The sequence below is a fragment of the Pseudophryne corroboree genome, chromosome 6, assembly GCF_028390025.1.
Source record: "Pseudophryne corroboree isolate aPseCor3 chromosome 6, aPseCor3.hap2, whole genome shotgun sequence".
Classification (NCBI taxonomy): Eukaryota; Metazoa; Chordata; class Amphibia; order Anura; family Myobatrachidae; genus Pseudophryne; species Pseudophryne corroboree.
Window position 1 is genome coordinate 524,484,769 of NC_086449.1, and position 22,729 is coordinate 524,507,497.

General features: G+C 45.8%; 1 protein-coding gene across 1 annotated transcript in view; it reads right to left on the reverse strand.

Moving 5' to 3' along the window:
• The window catches only part of HELB (DNA helicase B), a 206,837-nt gene extending 185,135 nt beyond the window's left edge, over window positions 1-21,702 (reverse strand). Inside the window, exon 1 of the mRNA XM_063927539.1 lies at window positions 21,379-21,702. Coding sequence (XP_063783609.1) covers window positions 21,379-21,625 — 247 coding nt within the window. The 5' untranslated portion in view covers window positions 21,626-21,702. The remainder of the gene's footprint in view (window positions 1-21,378) is intronic.
• Window positions 21,703-22,729: the final 1,027 nt, after the last annotated feature.

The following is a 22,729-nucleotide window of genomic DNA, read 5'->3' on the forward strand; positions in this document are numbered from 1 at the left end:
CGAGAAGTGAGCTGACAGACGTCAATAGAAGCTGTACATAGATAGTCAGCAGCTTCCCAAATTTGATCAGCGAGAAGTATAAGGTGATCATCACTTAAGGCAGACTTGAGTTCTGTTATCCATACCATTAGCGCCTTAGTTACCCAAATGCCAACCAACCCAGTCTAAGCAACACCCCTGCTGCTATATACATGGACTTTAGCATAGCTTCTATTTTACGGTCCGAAGGGTCCTTAAGCGTAGTAGCAGTTGGTACTGGTATGGTTAATTTCTTTGTAAGTTTAGACACAGACGAATCCACCAATGGCGGATTCTCCTATGTAGCTGTCATGAACTCTGGAAACGGGTAACTAGACTTAAATCTGTGAGGTATAGAAAACAGTTTATCCGGATTCTTTCGTGTTTCTAGTAACATCTTATTAAGAGATTCCAAAACAGGAAAACACATTGGAGTTCTCAGTCGTTCAATAAAGACGACCTCATCATTTGTCAGAGGCTCCTCAGTTTCTGTAAACTTCAGAGACTGACGCACCGCTCTGATGAGATTATCAATGCCCCGGCTGTCAAAATCGTCACCATCTGACTGCTGGTCTACTTCGCCCTCCTCATCCTCATCTTGCGCAGTGAGGTCTGGCATAGAATCGTCAGAAAGCAACATAGCAGAAACCGGTAAATTATAAGACAAATGAAACTTATCCCTTCTACCCAAAGAGGACTTGGACTTTTGGTAAGGCTGAGACCCCTCCGGTAGTTCTAGTGGTCTCACCCTAGACTCCGATCTTGCCGAGTGGCGGACAATTCTGATTGCAATCCAGCCAGGACATCTGCTAGCATAGCCCATGGAGGGTCCGGGGATGAAATTGGCTTTGAAACCGGAAATTGTATTTGTAGCTGAATTCACAAAACATACTGTACATGTGGTAGATCCATCCGGTAACACACTGTTACAGACCTTGCAGTGAAACTGCTTTTTAGTTTTTGCTGGTGTCTTACTCATTATGCAGACAGACAATACAAAATACAAAGACAGACAACTTGCGCAACTCCGTAAATAGCACTAAGGTGTCTCTATAAATATATATCTGGCCAAGTGCAGTGCACGCCAGCAATATGAAACCTGATCCCAAAATCCCCCTACAACACTGCGGCTTCAATGGAGTAGAGATGTAGTGCAGGAAATTCTGGAAACACAACAGGAAAAAATAGGAAGCATGGTTAAATATATCCCTCATGCTTACAGTATTACACAAAGTGCAGACTTATAACTTATCCAAACAGATTTAAATAAAAACATACATATGTTGTATTCAAACCTTTAGTGTAAGACCTACACTCCCATCTGCACATATAAGTGAATCCTGTTAACAAAAGGCTTAATAGCCTATTCTAATAACACATGCAGTGCTGCTGCAGCTAAGAACACACTTCTCCCTCCTTGCTGTGTGCTCCCCCCCCCCCCCCTCGTGCTCCGTGTACCGCTCTCTATTACACGGAGCCGGGGCTTACATACGCTGAAGAGGGAGCAGGGAAGCGGCAGCCGGGGAGCGTGCTGCATAGAGCCGTGGAGCGGCCTATGCATGAAGAACGTGGCCGGCGCGGCTCAGGGAGCGGCGGGAGGTAGCGGTAACCAGGTAGCAGCGGCGGGCGCTGGAAGCGGCGGCGGGCGGCTCGCACATAAACACAGTGTCCCCACACAGCGGGGCAGCAGCTTGAGCTGACCGCCCCGTCCCAACATACCTGGACCCTGTGGTGAGGGCTATGACGGGGCTTCTTCTGTAAGCTCCGTCCAGCCTTTCCTGCAGGCAGTCCTGCACGTGGTTGTGAGGGAGCTCTTTCAGAGAGGCCCGACACGCCACAGCTGCTTGTAGCAGCTTCCACTATCCCGGACCCACGCCTATTGGAAGGGGGGGGAAGGGATGTGGAACAGTTGAAAAAAAAAAAAGAAATAAAAAATCCAATAAGTGTGGATAAGCTCCACACAAGCCTTGTTGCTATTGTGAGCACCGAAAAACACTGAGGTACTCTGGGATATGGAGGGGAGGAGTAGTTCCAAATTTAATTTATACAGTGCCTAGTTCCTGCGGAACCGTCCATATCCCAAGAGTACTCCAGTGACCCCTAGTGGATGAAATATATATATATATATATATATATATATATATATATATATATATATATATATATATATATATATATATATATATATATATATATCCAATTTACGTCCAGCACTCCAAAGGTTAATATAGTGTATGCTCCGGTGCCCTGCTCAAATAAACAATTCAATAGATCCAAGGAAAGCTGGCACCCGTGGAGGCTTAACAAACACGCAGACACAGTAATGTAATCAACGTTTCAGGGCTTCTGCCCTTTTATCAAGACCATCTGTAACATACAAAAAATAAAACATTTATACCTTACCCACACCTCGTGCACTTGCTTCCACGGCACCCGCTGTGACCCGATGACGTCATTGGCGCGCACCCGCGCCGGCGACCCAGCGTCATAGGAGGGCGTGGAGAAACATTTAGTGACGTCCCATCACCATGGAAACCCGTCCAAACTGTGGAAATAGATGCATGTAGCAATGATTCACCCGTAGCCCGCAACACAAAGCACTGTAGATCCCAGGGGACAAATGGACTGTATTATATTAAACCTGATACCATGTGAAGACAAACTGTCTGCCTAAAAAAACATAGGAACTGCTGTGACAATTCTAAATAAGACTAAATTATTATAACAGTCGTCTGCAGCTCATAATATTAGAATTGCAGCACTGCACACACCAGCTATAAATCAATGGGAAAAAGCAGTTTTATATACTAAACTACAAGAAGCTAGTGAATGATAAAATTTCATTGAGTCCAAAAGGCTTCACGGACTGTAATGCATGGATCCACCCAGATTCTTTTTGGAGTAGGATACGACCTCGATTTCCTCCTCTTGGGGATTCTGGTACTCCATCAATGATCTTATAACGTATAGACGACATGCTATGTTGCAACTCCTTAAAGTGGCGGGCTACCGGCTAGTCAGAGCCCCGTCCCTCCAACGCCGCACGGATACTAGATCAATGTAATGCTATTCTTTCTTTAAATTGACGAATAGTTTTGCCAATGTATAGCAACCCGCAGGGGCATTTGATATAATATATCACGTATCGGCTCGTGCAAGTATAAAGTCGTTTAATCCTAAACTCCTTTCCTGAGCGCGGATGATGAAAAACAGCACCTGGTTCCAAACTGCTGCATGTGGTGCACCCAAGACATTTAAAATTGCCCGGCTTCCTCGTCAAGAGAGCTCAAAAAAGGCCCTACACCCGCCGTGGTGGACAATGGGCAAGGAAAGTCCAAAAAAGCAAAGAACAAGAAAACCTAGTTTTCAATTTGTCACCACGCTCTCTAACAGATGAATTGTCGGTGTTGAATAAGGGGTTATCCTTTGTTCCCACAAAGAAACCTGACACTTTTAAAAATAAAGTGGACTTATACAAATTCGGTCACAGGTTAAGACTGAAGGAACATTTCGGAGACAGTCCCCCGCTATTGACACAGGACATTCCCCTGCACAAACCTTCTACTTTTGATCCAGTATCCTCCAATAACAACATAAAGTGCTTCGTTAACCACATGAATAATGTGTTTGAAGAACCTCAGTTGAATCATACGTCTAAAATCAATAATTTGTCTGTGGAAGAACGCGCAGCTTTGAAAAATCTAGCTGGTTATAAAGACATCATAATCCGCTCGGCGGATAAGGGCGGAGGTATAGTGGTCCAGGATGTGGTGGCATATAAATCTGAAGTATATAAACAGCTTGCGGATGAAACTACTTACCAGGAGTTACTTTCGGATCCAACGTCCACATTCAAAGCAGAAATAGATGACATCTTGAACAAAGCCGTGGAAGACAACATATAGATTACAAGATGAAGGAAACATTAGCACAGGACTGGCCGATTATCCCGGTTCTTTATACGATTCCCAAACTCCACAAAAACCCCGTGAATCCGCCAGGAAGACCTATAATAGCGGCAAGAGAATCTCTTTTCTACAATATTTCCAAGTATTTGGATTTTTTTCTGCAGCCGGTTGTACAAGATCAAAAGGTCTGTCTGAAAGACACTATGGCCTTCTTGCTACAATTGGAAAAGCTGTCGCCATTACCAGAGAACTACCTGATGTGCACCATAGACGTGATCAGCTTATATACCAACATCCCCCATCAAAGAGGTATTGAAGCCATCAGACGGTGCATCACAGGCAGTCACAAATATAAAGGTCCAGACATCAATTTTTTCATTCAGTTACTGGAGTTAACTTTAACACGGAATTATTTTATTTTTGATGGTAGATTCTATCGGCAAAGCTCGGGGTGCGCGATGGGGTCATGCGTGGCTCCGAGCTTCGCTAATATTTTCATGCGAGAAGTTGAAAATTAACTCTTCCCGACTAACCCTAATGTAGCGGGTAGTATTAAAGCATACTTCCGCTACATAGACGATATCTTTGTATTATGGTCTGGATCGCAAGAGAGTTTCCAACAGGCCATGCTTGACATTAAATTGTTGGATGACTCCATTAAATTCACATATTCTACCAGTCATGAAGAAATACACTACCTAGATGTGGCTATTAAACAGGATCATCTCCATCACCTGCATACCTCTCTATTTGTCAAAGAAACCGACAGAAATACCACTCTACACGCAAATAGTCACCATCCGCCGACCCTAAAATGGGGATTGCCATATTCCCAATATATTAGGATCAGGCGCATCTGCAGTGATCAAGCTGAGACTATTAAACAGATGGACATTATGACACGAAAATTAATTGAAAGAGGCTACAAACTAAAATATTTAAAGGAAGCCAAAAACAGGGCCCTGATGCAAGATAGAACAAGCTTATTACATAAATCCCAAAAAATAAGAAATCCTGACTCGATAGTTTGGACACAAGATTTCTCCACCTCCAGTATGGGGACCATGCAGAAGGCCAAACAAATTTGGCCTATTATCACTCATGACAAACAACTACAGTCCTTTAAAGGAACGAAGATTTTACCCTCTTATCGGAGAGGAAGAAATATTAAAGACTGGGTGGTACAGAACGACGTGTCTAATCTTAAAGCCTCACCGCCTATTCACTTCTTGACGAGGAAGCCGGGCAATTTTAAATGTCTTGGGTGCACCACATGCAGCAGTTTGGAACCAGGTGCTGTTTTTCATCATCCGCGCTCAGGAAAGGAGTTTAGGATTAAACGACTTTATACTTGCACGAGCCGATACGTGATATATTATATCAAATGCCCCTGCGGGTTGCTATACATTGGCAAAACTATTCGTCAATTTAAAGAAAGAATAGCATTACATTGATCTAGTATCCGTGCGGCGTTGGAGGGACGGGGCTCTGACCAGCCGGGAGCCCGCCACTTTTAAGGAGCTGCAACATAGCATGTCGTCTATACGTTATAAGATCATTGATGGAGTACCAGAATCCCCAAGAGGAGGAAATCGAGGTCGTATCCTACTCCAAAAAGAATCCTGGTGGATCCATGCATTACAGTCCGTGAAGCCTTTTGGACTCAATGAAATTTTATCATTCACTAGCTTCTTGTAGTTTAGTATATAAAACTGCTTTTTCCCCATTGATTTATAGCTGGTGTGTGCAGTGCTGCAATTCTAATATTATGAGCTGCAGACGACTGTTATAATAATTTAGTCTTATTTAGAATTGTCACAGCAGTTCCTATGTTTTTTTAGGCAGACCGTTTGTCTTCACATGGTATCAGGTTTAATATAATACAGTCCATTTGTCCCCTTGGATCTACAGTGCTTTATGTGTTGCGGGCTACGGGTGAATCATTGCTACATGCATCTATTTCCACAGTTTGGACGGGTTTCCATGGTGATGGGACGTCACTAAATGTTTCTCCACGCCCTCCTATGACGCTGGGTCGCCGGCGCGGATGCGCGCCAATGACGTCATCGGGTCACAGCGGGTGCCGTGGAAGCAAGTGCACGAGGTGTGGGTAAGGTATAAATGTTTTATTTTTTGTATGTTACAGATGGTCTTGATAAAAGGGCAGAAGCCCTGAAACGTTGATTACATTACTGTGTCTGCGTGTTTGTTAAGCCTCCACGAGTGCCAGCTTTCCTTGGATCGATCTATCTATCTATCTATATCAATTTTTTTTTTTTTTTTTTTTATTTATTTTGCGCGCCATTGCTCCCACACGCTACACACACACAGAATAGGCACTGATGGGTGCAGGGCAGCAATGAACCTTCGGACTGGCATATAAGGGCACATTAGGCTGCTGGTTAGTAAATGCAGAGATCCCCTGCCATTTTTTGAAAATTGAAGCGGGACCGAAGACCGCCGCTGGAGGGGGCGGAGCTTGATCCCTCAGCACTAACGGCGCCATTTTCTCCACAGAAGCTGGCTCCCTGGACTCTCCCCTGCTGAACTCGGTGACAGAGGGCTAAAAAGGGGGGGGGGGGGGCATTTTTAAGGCGATGATAGAGAGATAGAGAGATAGAGAGATAGAGAGATAGAGAGATAGAGAGATAGAGAGATAGAGAGATAGAGAGATAGAGAGATAGAGAGATAGAGAGATAGAGAGATAGAGAGATAGAGAGATAGAGAGATAGAGAGATAGAGAGATAGAGAGATAGAGAGATAGAGAGATAGAGAGATAGAGAGATAGAGAGATAGAGAGATAGAGAGATAGAGAGATAGAGAGATAGAGAGATAGAGAGATAGAGAGATAGAGAGATAGAGAGATAGAGAGATAGAGAGATAGAGAGATAGAGAGATAGAGAGATAGAGAGATAGAGAGATAGAGAGATAGAGAGATAGAGAGATAGAGAGATAGAGAGATAGAGAGATAGAGAGATAGAGAGATAGAGAGATAGAGAGATAGAGAGATAGAGAGATAGAGAGATAGAGAGATAGAGAGATAGAGAGATAGAGAGATAGAGAGATAGAGAGATAGAGAGATAGAGAGATAGAGAGATAGAGAGATAGAGAGATAGAGAGATAGAGAGATAGAGAGATAGAGAGATAGAGAGATAGAGAGATAGAGAGATAGAGAGATAGAGAGATAGAGAGATAGAGAGATAGAGAGATAGAGAGATAGAGAGATAGAGAGATAGAGAGATAGAGATATATATATAAAAAGCGCTATCTGGGTTTTATTCCAGTGGCAGTTGGCGCTGGGTGTGTGCTGGCATACTCTCTCTCTCCAAAGAGCCTTGTTGGGGAATTGTACCCTTATAGATATATCCCTGTGTGGGGGGGTGTCGGTACGTGTGTGTCGGCATGTCTGAAGCGGAAGGCTCGTCCAAGGAGGAGGTAGAGCAGATGAGTGGTGCGTCTCCGTCGGCAACGCCGACTCATGATTGGATGGACATGTAGCATATGTTAAATGCAAGTGTGGCCTCATTACATAAGAGACTGGACAAAGAGTCCAGGGAGAAATCAGGGAGTCAATCCACGGATTGGACTGGGTCACAGGGCCCTTCTGGGTCTCAAAAACGTCCCCTATCCCCAATAGTAGACACCGATACAGACACGGATTCTGATTCCAGTGTCGACTATGATGATGCTAAATTGCACCCAAGGGTGGCAAAAAGTATTCAGTGTATGATCATTGCAATAAAAGATGTTTTGCATATCACAGATGACCCCTCTGTCCCTGACACGAGGGTGCGCATGTATAAGGAAAAGAAACCTGAGGTAACCTTTCCCCCATCTCATGAGCTTAACGAGTTATTTGAAAAAGCTTGGGAAACTCCAGATAAAAAACTGCAGATTCCCAAAAGGGTTCTTATGGCGTATCCTTTCCCGGCACAGGACAGGGTACGTTGGGAATCCTCTCCCAGGGTGGACAAGGCTTTAAAACGCCCGTCTAAGAAGGTGGCGCTACAGTCTCCGGACATGGCAGCCCTCAAGGATCCTGCTGATCGCAGACAGGAGACTACTTTAAAGTCTATTTATGCGCATACAGGTGCTTTACTCAGACCGGCAATAGCATCGGCATGGGTATGTAGCACAGTTGCAGCATGGACAGATACCTTGTCAGCTGGCCTTGATACCCGAGACAGGGATACCATTTTATTAACCTTAGCCCACATTAAAGACGCAGTCTTATATATGAGGGACGCTCAAAGACGTTGGGCTGTTGGGTTCCAGAGCCAATGCCATGGCTATTTCTGCGAGACGAGCTCTATGGACCCGCCAATGGACGGGTGCTGCAGACTCAAAGAAGCATATTGAGGTTTTACCTTACAAGGGTGAAGTGTTGTTTGGGGAGGGGCTCGCGGACCTGGTTGCCACAGCTACCGCGGGTAAATCTACCTTTTTACCTTTTGTTCCCCAACAGCAAAAGAAAACTCCACAGTATCAGATACAGTCCTTTCGGTCGCAAAGTCCAGAAGAGGTCGGGGCTCCTCCTTCCTTGCCAGAGGTAAGGGTAAAGGAAAGAGAACACCTGCTTCGGCTAGTTCCCAGGAGCAGAAGTTCTCCCCGGCTTCTACAAAATCCACCGCATGGCGCTGGGGCTCCCCTAAGGGAGTCCGCACCAGTGGGGGCACGCCTTCGACTTTTCAGCCAGATCTGGATTCTTTCAAACGTGGATCCTTGGGCGATGGAAATTGTTTTCCAAGGCTACAAGCTGGAATTCGAAGAGGTGCCCCCTCGCCGATTTTTCAAGTCGGCCTTGCTAGCTTCACCCCCGGAGAGGGAAGTGGTGTTAGCTGCAATTCAAAAGCTGTGTCAACAGCAAGTGGTGGTTAAGGTTCCCCTGGTCCAACAGGAAAAAGGGCATTATTCAACCCTGTTTGTGCTCCCGAAGCCGGATGGTTCGGTCAGACCCATTTTAAATCTAAAATCCCTAAACCTGTACTTAAAAAAGTTCAAATTCAAGATGGAATCGCTCCGAGCTGTAATATCCAGCCTGGAAGGGGGGGATTTGATGGTGTCACTAGACATAAAGGATGCATACCTTCATGTCCCCATTTACCCCCCTCATCAGGAGTACCTGAGATTCGCTGTACAGGACTGTCATTACCAGTTTCAGACGTTGCCGTTTGGGCTTTCCACGGCCCCGAGGATTTTCACCAAGGTATTGGCGGAGATGATGGTGCTCCTGCGCAAGCAGGGAGTCACAATTATCCCATACTTGGACGATCTCCTGATAAAGGCGAGATCGAGAGACCAATTGCTGAAGAGCGTGTCGCTCTCCCTGAAAGTGCTGCAACAGCACGGTTGGATTCTCAATCTGCCAAAGTCACAATTGGTTCCAACGACTCGGCTATCATTCCTAGGCATGATTCTGGACACGGAACAAAAGAGGGTTTTTCTCCCATTGGAAAAAGCCCAGGATCTCCAGAACATGGTCAGAGACCTGCTAAAACCAAAAAGTGTATGTTCATCAATGCACTCGTGTTCTGGGAAAAATGGTGGCAGCCTACGAGGCCATCCCCTTGGCAGGTTTCATGCGAGGACTTTTCAGTGGGACCTTCTGGACAAGTGGTCCGGGTCCCATCTACAAATACATCAGAAAATATCCCTGTCCCCCAGGGCCAGGGTGTCTCTCCTGTGGTGGCTGCAGAGTGCTCACCTTCTAGAGGGTCGCAGGTTCGGCATTCAAACTGGGTTCTGGTGACCACGGACGCGAGCCTCTGAGGATGGGGAGCAGTCAGTCACACAAGGAAGAAATTTTCAGGGACTATGGTCAAGCCAGGAGGCTTGTCTACACATCAACATACTGGAATTGAGGGCCATATACAACGGCCTACGACAAGCGGAGCATCTTCTTCGCGACCTACCGGTTCTGATTCAATCAGACGTCACAGCCGTAGCTCATGTAAACCACCAAGGCGGGACAAGGAGCAGAGTGGCGATGGCAAGAAGTTTTTGCAGAGATAACAAGTCGTTGGGGAATTCCTCAAATAGACATGATGGCGTCACGCCTCAACAAGAAGCTTCGGAAGTATTGTGCCAGGTCACGGACCCTCAGGCAGTAGCAGTAGACGCCCTAGTGACACCATGGGTGTTTTAGTCGGTCTATGTTTCCTCCTCTTCCTCTCATCTCAAAAATATTGAGAATCATAAGACAAAGAAGAGTGCAGACAATACTCATTGTTCTAGATTGGCCTCGAAGGGCCTGGTACTCGGATCTTCAGGAAATGCTCACAGAAGATCCGTGGCCTCTTCCTCTCAGGGAGGACCTGTTACAGCAGGGGCCATGTGTGTTCCAAGACTTACCGCGGTTACGTTTGACAACATGGCGGTTGAACACTGAATCCTAGCTGGGAAAGGTATTCCGGAGGAAGTCATCCCTACTCTGATAAAGGCTAGGAAGGAGGTGACGGCAAAGCACTATCACCGTATCTGGAGGAAGTATGTATCTTGGTGTGAAGCCAAGAATGCTCCTACGGAAGATTTCCATCTGGGCCGGTTTCTCCACTTTCTACAGACAGGAGTGGATTTGGGCCTGAAGTTAGGCTCCATTAAGGTACAGATTTCGGCCCTATCTATATTCTTCCAGAGGGAATTGGCTTCTCTCCCAGAAGTCCAGACGTTTGTGAAGGGAGTACTGCACATCCAGCCCCCCCTTTGTGCCCCCAGTGGTACCTTAACGTGGTGTTAAGTTTCCTGTAATCTCACTGGTTTGAACCTCTTCAAACAGTGGAATTCAAATTTCTCACGTGGAAGGTGGTCATGTTATTGGCCTTGGCATCTGCAAGGCGGGTGTCCGAATTGGCGGCCTTGTCCCACAAGAGCCCCTATTTGATTTTCCATGTGGATAGAGCAGAGTTGAGGACACATCCTCAATTTTTGCCTAAGGTGGTTTCTTCATTTCATATGAACCAACCTATTGTGGTGCCTGTGGCTACGGGGGACTGGGAGGACTCCAAGTCCCTGGTTGTAGTCAGGGCCTTAAAGATTTATGTAGCCAGGACGGCTAGGGTTAGGAAAACAGAGGCTCTGTTTGTCCTGTATGCGGCCAACAAGGTTGGCGTTCCTGCTTCTAAGCAGACTATTGCTCGCTGGATCTGTATCACGATTCAGCAGGCTCATTCTACGGCTGGAATGCCATTACCAAATTCAGTAAAGGCCCATTCCACTAGGAAGGTGGGCTCTTCTTGGGCGGCTCCCGAGGCAGCTCAGCATTACAGCTTTGCCGAGCAGCTACTTGGTCGGGTTCAAACACTTTTGCAAAATTCTACAAGTTTGATACCCTGGCTGATGAGGACCTTGCGTTTGCTCAGTCGGTGCTGCAGAGTCATCCGCACTCTCCCGCCCGATTGGGAGCTTTGGTATAAACCCCATGGTCCTTACGGAGTCCCCAGCATCCTCTAGGACGTAAGAGAAAATAAGATTTTAAACCTACCGGTAAATTTTTTTCTCGTAGTCCGTAGAGGATGCTGGGGACTCCTTAAGGACCATGGGGATACAAATTAATTTGATGGGTGTGGAAGCGCCCACGCCTCACCAAAACAAAAGAAATTCCTATGTTTGGAGCACTCTTTTTGATAATATTATATATAGATGGATGAAAATTGTATTTAGTTTAAAACTTAGCTTTTATTAATCAAATACTCAACTAAAAATTAATGACAGGGGTGTACTAGAAATATCAATTAATTCCCCTTCTAAACAGTGGTAAAAATATAAATAAATGAGAGCAAATACTATCGTATTGAAATTATGTATTTGGCTCAAAAATTGATGACAAGAAAATGATGGTAATCCATCAAACTTATCAAAAAAGCAGCAGTAGTGATATTGGTGATATATATTCTTACATACAATCAGAAAGGTTATTCCAAAGAATTTTTTTGCTTAATCTTTAGATATTCACCTTAATAATCTCATATAAGGTCCAATCTAATAATACATATCCGAATTTCACCTGGCGGTATAGGTAATACTATGCATATAGGATCGACTTCTCCCCATACTTCACAGTAGTTTTTTTACATCAAAAATTTACAGCCCTTCCCTGCAAGAGAAAAATTTCTATCCATGTCTGTGTATAGACAAATGAGGAATACATAGTTGCAATTATACTATGCTGAACACTGTCTACATTTTGGTTCATTTGTATCTTTAAGCCAAAAACCTGACACACTGATGTTTAAGTCAGCAGATGATGTAACAGATACAGATATCTTACATAGCCACCATTTGTAAAAGACCACACTCTAATCATGTTGTAACAAACCACATCATATACTTTAAGAATCCTGTACAATTTATTAATTAACTGTATTCAAAAATCAATTATTGCATAGAGAATTTGAAAAAGCAAGATCATATTGTGATGTGTCTTGGACAGTAGAAAAGAAAAAATTGGTTTACACTGGCATGGATAGTGGAAAAAATAAATAAATAAATAGTGACACTCTAGTCTGCTAGTCCCATCTGCTGTCTAACCTCATCCATGAGCGGAGGAAAGATGAGAGTAGGACCGTCGACTGTGTCACGGAAAAAAGTAAATCTGGCTCACTGGCTGAAGACCCCGTCGTGGTGTTAGATGGGCCCTGATGCTTATAAGCCTTGCAAGGTCCTAAATGCGCCACTTGGGCCTGAGCCAGAGTCCGAAAATGAAAAGGACCACAGTGACAGATTAGAACACATTTGTGTTGGTATCATTAAATCATCATTTCTTATGATTTAATGATACCAACACAGGCCCAAGTGGCGCATTTAGGACCTTGCAAGGCTTATAAGCATCAGGGCCCATCTAACACCACGACGGGGTCTTCAGCCAGTGAGCCAGATTTACTTTTTTCCGTGACACAGTCGACGGTCCTACTCTCATCTTTCCTCCGCTCATGGATGAGGTTAGACAGCAGATGGGACTAGCAGACTAGAGTGTCACTATTTATTTATTTTTTCCCACTATCCATGCCAGTGTAAACCAATTTTTTCTTTTCTACTGTCCAAGACACATCACAATATGATCTTGCTTTTTCAAATTCTCTATGCAATAATTGATTTTTGAATACAGTTAATTAATAAATTGTACAGGATTCTTAAAGTATATGATGTGGTTTGTTACAACATGATTAGAGTGTGGTCTTTTACAAATGGTGGCTATGTAAGATATCTGTATCTGTTACATCATCTGCTGACTTAAACATCAGTGCGTCAGGTTTTTGGCTTAAAGATACAAATGAACCAAAATGTAGACAGAGTGTTCAGCATAGTATAATTGCAACTATGTATTCCTCATTTGTCTATACACAGACATGGATAGAAATTTTTCTCTTGCAGGGAAGGGCTGTAAGTTTTTGATGTAAAAAAACTACTGTGAAGTATGGGGAGAAGTCGATCCTATATGCATAGTATTACCTATACCGCCAGGTGAAATTCAGATATGTATTATTAGATTGGACCTTATATGAGATTATTAAGGTGAATATCTAAAGATTAAGCAAAAAAATTCTTTGGAATAACCTTTCTGATTGTATGTAAGAATATATATCACCAATATCACTACTGCTGCTTATTTGATAAGTTTGATGGATTACCATCATTTTCTTGTCATCAATTTTTGAGCCAAATACATAATTTCAATACGATAGTATTTGCTCTCATTTATTTATATTTTTACCACTGTTTAGAAGGGGAATTAATTGATATTTCTAGTACACCCCTGTCATTAATTTTTAGTTGAGTATTTGATTAATAAAAGCTAAGTTTTAAACTAAATACAATTTTCATCCATCTATATATAATATTATCAAAAAGAGTGCTCCAAACATAGGAATTTCTTTTGTTTTGGTGAGGCGTGGGCGCTTCCACACCCATCAAATTAATTTGTATCTGGTACACTATTCCTGGGAGCACCTCCAACGTAAGAACAGCTGCCCATTGGGGCTCAATTCGCCTCTGTTTAGTTGGTTTTCATGATTTAGTCATCTAATTATACTCAGTCTGGTGCAGGGTAAATCCAGTTTTGCTACGGACCATGGGGATAGACTGGCTCCGCAGGAGACATGGGCACTTTAAGAAAGACTTTGGATCTGGGTGTGCACCGACTCCTCCTTCTATGCCCCTCCTCCAGACCTCAGTTAGAGAAACTGTGCCCAGAGGAGACGGACAGTACGAGGAAAGGATTTTAGTTAATCCAAGGGCAAGATTCATACCAGCCACACCAATCACACCGTATAACTTGTGATATACTATCTAGTTAACAGTATGAAAAAAACAACATAGCATCGGTCCAAAACAGATGAAACTATAACATAACCCTTATGTAAGCAATAACTATATACAAGTCTTGCAGAAGTAGTCCGCACTTGGGACGGGCGCCCAGCATCCTCTACAGACTACGAGAAAAAGACTTACCGGTAGGTTTAAAATCTTATTTTCTCTAATGTCCTAGAGGATGCTGGGGACTCCGTAAGGACCATGGGGATTATACCACAGCTCCCAAACGGGCGGGAGAGTGCGGATGACTCTTCAGCACCGATTGAGCAAACAGGAGGTCCTCCTCAGCCAGGGTATCAAACTTATAGAACTTTGCAAAGGTGTTTGAGCCCGACCAAGTAGCAGCTCGGCACAGCTGTAGTGCCGAGACCCCTCGGGCAGCCGCCCAAGAAAAGCCCACCTTCCAAGTGGAATGGGCCTGAACCGATTTTGGTAACGGCAATCCTGCCGTAGAAAGCGCCTGCTGAATCCTGTTACAGACCCAGCAAGCAATAGTCTGCTTTGAAGCAGGAGCGCCAACCTTGATGGCTGCATACAGGACAAACAGTGCTTCTGTCTTCCTGACTCTAGCCGTTCTGGCCACGTAAATTTTCAAAGCCCTGACCACATCAAGGGACTCGGAATCCTCCAAGTCACGCGTAGCCACAGGCACGACAATAGGTTGGTTCATATGAAAAGATGAGACCACTTTAGGTAGGAACTGAGGACGGGTCCGCAATTCCGCCCTATCCATATGGAAAACCAGATAGGGGCTTTTATGTGATAAAGCCGCTAATCCCGAAACTCGCCTAGCCGAAGCCAAGGCTAACAACATGACCACCTTCCAAGTAAGATATTTCAACTCCACCGTTTTAAGTGGTTCAAACCAAGGTGACTTGAGGAAACGTAACACCACGTTAAAGGTCCCAAGGCGCCACCGGAGGTACAAAAGGAGGCTGAATATGCAGTACTCCCTTCACAAACGTCTGTACTTCTGGGAGAGAGGCCAATTCCTTTTGCAAGAAAATGGATAAGGCCGAAATCTGAACCTTAATAGATCCTAATTTTAGGCCCAAATTCACTACAGTTTGTAGGAAGTGAAGAAAACGGCCCAGATGGAATTCTTCCGTAGGAGCATTCCTGGCCTCACACCAAGAAACATATTTTCGCCATATTCGGTAATAATGTTTTGATGTCACGTCCTTCCTAGCCTTTATTAGTGTAGGAATGACCTCATCCGGAATATATTTTTCCGCTAGGATCCGGCGTTCAACCGCCATGCCGTCAAACGCAGCCGCGGTAAGTCTTGGAACAGACAGGGCCCCTGTTGCAACAGGTCCTGTCTTAGAGGAAGAGGCCACGGATCTTCTGTGAGCATCTCCTGCAGATCCGGATACCAGGTCCTTCGTGGCCAATCTGGAACAATGAGGATTGTTCTCACTCCTCTTTTTCTTATTATTCTCAACACCTTGGGTATGAGAGGAAGAGGAGGAAACACATACACCGACCGGAACACCCACGGTGTCACAAGGGCGTCCACAGCTACCGCCTGAGGGTCTCTTGACCTGGCGCAATACCTTTGTAGCTTTTTGTTGAGACGGGACGCCATCATGTCTATTTGAGGCAGTCCCCACTGACTTACAATCTGCGCAAAGACTTCCTGATGAAGTCCCCACTCTCCCGGATGTAGGTCGTGTCTGCTGAGGAAGTCTGCTTCCCAGTTGTCCACTCCCGGAATGAACACTGCTGACAGTGCGCTTACATGATTCTCAGCCCAGCAAAGAATTCTGGTGGCTTCCGCCATCGCCACTCTGCTCCTTGTGCCGCCTTGGCGGTTTACATGAGCTACTGAGGCGACGTTGGATCAGAACTGGCTGGTCGCGAACTAATGCCTCCGCTTGACGTAGGGCGTTGTATATGGCCCTCAGTTCCAGGATGTTGATGTGAAGACAAGTCTCTTGACTTGACCAAAGACCTTGGAAATTTCTTCCCTGTGTGACTGCTCCCCAACCTCGGAGGCTCGCGTCCGTGGTCACCAGGATCCAGTCCTGAATGCCGAACCTGCGGCCCTCTAGGAGGTGAGCACTCTGCAGCCACCACAGGAGAGATACCCTGGCTCTGGGGGACAGGGTGATCCGCTGATAAATTTGTAGATGTGACCCGGACCACTTGTCCAGTAGGTCCCATTGGAAAGTCCTCGCATGGAAACTTCCGAAGGGGATGGCTTCGTATGATGCCACCATCTTTCCCAGGACTCGAGTGCAGTGATGCACTGACACCTGTTTTGGCTTCAATAAGTTCCTGACCAGAGTCATGAGTTCTTGAGCTTTTTCTGTCGGAAGAAAAACCCTTGTCTGGTCTGTGTCCAGAATCATGCCCAAGAAGGTCAACCGAGACGTAGGATTCAGCTGCGACTTTAGAATATTGAGAATCCAGCCGTGTTGCTGTAACACCTTCAGTAAAAGTGATACGCTGTTCAGCAACTTCTCCCGTGATCTCGCTTTTATGAGGAGATCGTCCAAGTATGGGATAATTGTGACACCCTGCTTGCGCAGGAGCACCATCATTTCCGCCATTACCTTGGTGAAAATCCTCGGGCCATGGAAAGCCCAAACGGCAACGTCTGAAAATGGTAATGACAATCCTGTACCGCAAATCTCAGGTACGCCTGATGAGGAGGATATATGGGAACATGCAGGTATGCATCCTTTATGTCCAGAGATACCATAAAATCCCCCCCTTCCAGGCTGGCGATGACCGCTCTGAGCGATTCCATTTTGAACTTGAACAGTTTTAAGTAAAAGTTCAGGGATTTTAAATTCAAAATGGGTCTGACCAAACCGTCCGGTTTCGGGACCACAAACAGAGTTGAGTAGTATCCCTTCCCTCTTTAAAGCAGGGGAACCTCGATCACCACTTGTTGAAGACAATTTGTGAATTGCATGTAACACTATCTCCCTTTCTAGGGGAGAAGTCGGTAGCGCCGATTTGAAAAACCGGCGAGGGGGCACCTCTTCGAATTCCAGCTTGTATCCCTGAGAAACAATTTCTATTGTCCAGGGATCCACCTGTGAGTGAACCCAGATGTGGCTGAAAAGTCGAAGACGTGCCCCCACTGGAGCGGACTCCCTCAGGGGAGCCCCAGCGTCATGCGGTGGATTTTGCAGAGGCCGGGGAGGACTTCTGTTCCTGGGAACTAGCTGTGTTGTGCAGCTTTTTCCCTCTGCCCTTACCTCTGGCAAGAAAGGACGATCCACGTACTCTTTTGCTTGTATTTGAACGAAAGGACTGCATTTGTTAATGAGGCGATTTCTTCGGTTGTGAGGGAACATAAGGCAAAAAATTCAATTTACCTGCCGTAGCTGTGGAGACGAGGTCCGAGGCCTTCTCCAAATAATTCCTCACCCTTGTAAGGTAAAAACTCCATATGCCTCTGAGTCGGCATCACCTGTCCACTGTCGGTCCATGAGACTCGCCTAGCAGAAATAGACATAGTGTTTATTCTGGAACCCAGTAAACTAATGTCTCTTTGAGAATCCCTCATATATAAGACAGCATCTTTTATATGCCCTAGGGTCATTAAAATGGTATCCTTATCTAGGGTGTCAATTTCCGCTGATAAGGAATCTGTCCATGCTGCTACAGCACTACAAACCCAGGCCGACGCAATTGCCGGTCTGAGTATCGTACCAGAATGTGTGTAAGTGGACTTCAAGGTAACCTCCTGCTTGAGGTCAGCAGGATCCTTGAGGGTAGCCGTATCTTGGGATTGCAGCGCTAACTTTTTTGATAAGCGTGTCAATGCTTTGTCTACCCTAGGGGAGGATTCCCACCGTATTCTGTCCTTTGGCGGGAAAGGATACGCCATAAGAATCCTTTTGGGAATCTGCAGTTTTTTTGTCTGGAGTTTCCCAAGCTTTTTCGCATAATTCGTTCAGCTCATGTGAGGATGGAAAGGTGACCTCCGGCTTCTTTTCTTTATACATGTGTACCCTCGTGTCAGGAACAGGGGGTTCCTCTGTGATATGCAAAACATCTTTTATTGCAATAGTCATATCGAATACATTTAGCCACTTTTGGCTGTAATTTTGCATCATCGTAGTCGACACTGAAGTCTGAATCCGTGTCGGTATCTGTGTCAACTATTTGGGATAGTGTGCGCTTCTGAGACCCCGAAGGTCCCGGCGACATTGGGACAGACATGGTTCGACTCCCTGACTGTTCCCTAGCCTCAGCTTTGTCTAATCTTTTGTGCAATAAATTTACATTAGCACTTAAGACATTCCACATATCCACCCCGTCAGGTGTCGGCGCTGCCGACAGAGACCTTACATTCATACACTCCTCCTTAGGTGAGCCTTCAACCTCAAACATGTTGACACACGCGTACCGACACACCACACACACAGGGAAGCTCTTTTCTGAAGACAGGTTCCCCACCAGGCCCTTTGGAGAGACAGAGAGAGAGTATGCCAGCACACACCCCAGCTGTATATGACCCAGGAAAAACACAGAATGTTCACCCAGTAGCGCCTTTATGTATATATATGCGCCAATTATGTGCCCCCCCCCCCCCCTCTTGAAAACCCTCCGTCACCGTGAGTAAGCAGGGGAGAGTCCGGGGAGCTTCCTCTCAGCGCTGTGCTGTGGAGAAAATGGCGCTGGTGAGTGCTGAGGGAGAAGCCCCACCCCCTCGGCGGCGGGCTTCTGTCCCGCTCCAAATTCTTAAAAACATGGCGGGGGCTCTTTATATACATGTACAGTGCCCAGCTGTACATGTATATATGTACTTTTGCCACAGGAGAGGTTTATATTGCTGCCCAGGGCGCCCCCCCCCCCCCCTGCGCCCTTACAGTGATAGATGTGTGTGAGGTGAATGGGAGCAATGGCGCACAGCTTCACTGCTGTGCGTTACCTCTATGAAGATCAAGATGTCTTCTGCCGCCTCTGAAGTCTTCTTTTCTTCTCATACTCACCCGGATTCTATCTTCCGGCTCTGCGAGGACGACGGCGGCGCGGCTCTGGGACGGACGGCGAGGGTGACACCTGCGTACCAATCCTTCTGGAGCTAATGGTGTCCAGTAGCCTAAGAAACAGAGCCTTGAAACTCAGAGAAGTAGGTCTGTTTCTCTCTCCTCAGTCCCTCGATGCAGGGAGTCTGTTGCCAGCAGACTCCCTGAAAATAAAAAACCTAACTAAAATACTTTCTGACAGGAAACTCAGGAGAGCTCCCTGAAAGCGCCCAGTCTCCATTGGGCACAGTATCAAACTGAGGTCTGGGAGAGGGGCATAGAGGGAGGAGCCAGTGCACACCCAGATCCAAAGTCTTTCTTAAAGTGCCCATGTCTCCTGCGGAGCCCGTCTATCCCCATGGTCCTTACGGAGTCCCCAGCATCCTCTAGGACATGGGTCTTCAACCTGCGACCCTCCAGCTGCTGTGGAACTACACATCCCAGCATGCCCTGCCTCAGTTTTAGCATACCTTAATAGCAAAATTGTGGCAGGGCATGCTGGGATGTGTAGTTTCACAGCAGCTGGAGGGCCACAGGTTGAAGACCCATGCTCTAGGACGTTAGAGAAAATAAGATTTTAAACCTACCGGTAAATCTTTTTCTCCTAGTCCGTAGAGGATATACAAGTCTTGCAGATGTAGTCTGCACTGGCCCGTCCCAGTGCAGACTACATCTGCAAGACTTGTATATAGTTGTTGCTTTTATAAGGGTTATGTTACATTTAGAATCGGTCTTTGACTGATACTGTTTTTTGTTCATACTGTTAACTGGTTGCATATATTCCAGGTTATATGGTATGATTGGTGTGGGCTGGTATGAGTCTTGCCCTTAGATTAACAAAATCCTTTCCTCATATTGTCCATCTCCTCTGGGCACAGTTCTATAACTGAGGTCTGGAGGAGGGGCATAGAGGGAGGAACCAGTGCACACCCATACTAAAAGTTCTTTATGGCGCCCATGTCTCCTGCGGAGCCTGTCTATACCCCATGGTCCTTACGGAGTCCCCAGCATCCTCTACGGACTAGGAGAAAAAGATTTACCGGTAGGTTTAAAATAAATATATATATATATATATATATATATATATATATATATATATATATATATATATATATATATATATATATATATATATATCGATATAGGTTTCATTTGCTCTTTTAGAAACAATCATGCATGCATCACTGCTTTCTAGACACCCTACTCACAGCTAGTTTTATAACCATCACAAACATTAGAGTTCACTACGGCTGGCCGGCGGTCGGGCTCCCGGCGACCAGCATACCGGCGCCGGGAGCCCGACCGCCGGCTTACCGACAGCGTGGCAAGCGCAAATGAGCCCCTTGCAGGCTCGCTGCGCTCGCCACGCTACGGGCACGGTGGCGCGCTACACTATTTAATTCTCCCTCTATGGGGGTCGTGGACCCCCACGAGGGAAAATAAGTGTCGGTATGCCGGCTGTCGGGCTCCCAGCGCCGGTATACTGAGCGCCGGCATACAGAAGACCACCCCAAACATTACGCTATCCGCAGGATTTCTCCAAGTAGATCAGATCACACTCTTTTTAGGACACAAGCCGCTTTGCCATGTCATCCTGTTTGGCGTTCACTACATCAGTGCTTGTCAAACTCTGTTCTCAAGAAACACTAACAGTACAGAAATATCCTTTCTATGGAGAGCTCATAATGTCCATATCAATGGACATTATGTTCTTTCTGGCACCAAAATGTCTAGTTACGACCCCAGTACAGTGTGTACCCAGCTTGCTGTGAGAGTGTCAGAACATCGAAGCAACAGGACAGGAGAGAAGACACCAGAGAGCAGAGCAGCAACCAGCATGGATGGCAGAATGTTCTGTACAAACTCCTGATTGTTAAGATACAGACATGAACTTTAATGTTAGAAGCAAATGGTTAAAAACCAAGAACTAGCTTATATGAGAACTACACGCGAGTTCTGTGTACTGCTACACGGGCCCTAGCAGCAGCAGCGCACAGAGCCTCGGGCAGTGTCAGTGAGAGGCAGGGGATGGGCTGTCAGGTATGTCACGGTTATCAGCTGATCACATGTGGGCATGTATCAGCCTGAGGCTCTGCTGTCAGTAGCTCCCAGTGGCAGGTGCAGCGCAGTCGCAGGTGGGGCTGGTGGGTTACCTCGGGTGTTCTGGGGAGCCCGGGAGGTGACTTGTGCGGCTCCGCTCTCAATTTCATCTGCGTCCATGAAGTCCGCATCCGACACATCGTGCGGATCTGCATCGTCCTCCGTATCTGAGCCACCGGCGTCTGAGACCGTATCTTTCACCGGCAGTAAGCGGCCACGCAGCGTGACCCAATCCACACCCCTCCGCCCCCGTCTCTTCCACTCTTTAAGCCTCTCCAGGCGGCTCCAGCTAGCACTCATCTTCTTCTGTTCTAAATAGCCGCCTACCAAATAGGAAATGACACCACGAGGGTACCGGAAGCTCTAGTGGGGAAGTTCTTCTCACCTCCATATGGGACGCTATAATATGTGTCGCTGGGATAGAAAACAAGAGTGGCGCCATTTTGTTGGTTTGATAAAACCTACTTATATTTAAATGAGTATGCCGGACCTATCAGTGAGAACAAAATTGCATACCTCCCAACATGACACTCTCCAAGAGGGACAGAATGCTCTGCTTCTGGACTTTTCTATTAATTGATGATTGCCATCACCTGTTCTAAACACCTTTCCTATCCATTATCCTGTTCAACACAGGTGCCTGCAATTATATATTAAGGGGGAAGTCCAGGAGCAGAGTATTGTGTCCCTCCTGGAGAGGGTAATGTTGGGAGGTATGAAATGGCAATGTATTACAAATATGCTCACAGCGTTCCTCGGTGTGATCATGATTTCTTTGCTTTACACACAGTATTTAGCAAGTAACCTGGTCACGCTTAATTCCCTGGAGTCGTAAACATCAATTGGAAAAAAAGCAGAAGAAAAAAAAGTAATGCAGACTGTAAATTGTTGGCAGGAATAAGAATAATGTTTATACTTACATCTGCACTTTACGTCATTGTTGATAATGTTTAAAATAATTTCCAAGGACACGTAGTGCACCACAATATATGTGAACAGTACAGTGTGTACATTGCCTACACAAATCCTCTCACCAGAACTTTTCTAACGGGTAAATTTACTAAGGTTGAAGTTTTTTTTTAGAAATGGTGATGTTGCCCATAGCAACCAATCAGATGCTATCTTTCTGCACCGGGGTACACTGGTATTCCACAGGGAATAACATCTGGGTGTAGAGTTGGATCTTGATCCGAGGCACCAACAGGCTAAAAGCTTTGACTGTTCCCAAGATGCTCAGCGCCGCCTCCTCTATAACGCCGCCTCTGTGCACAGTAGCTCAGTTTGTAAGTTGGTGCCTGCATTGCAGGCAGCTAACAGGCAGGGCTGCTCCAGCAGCCCTAAGAGGAGCTATTTTAAAGAAGATAGAAGACTTCAAGGGCTGCAGCAGAGGCACTCTAGTGCTAG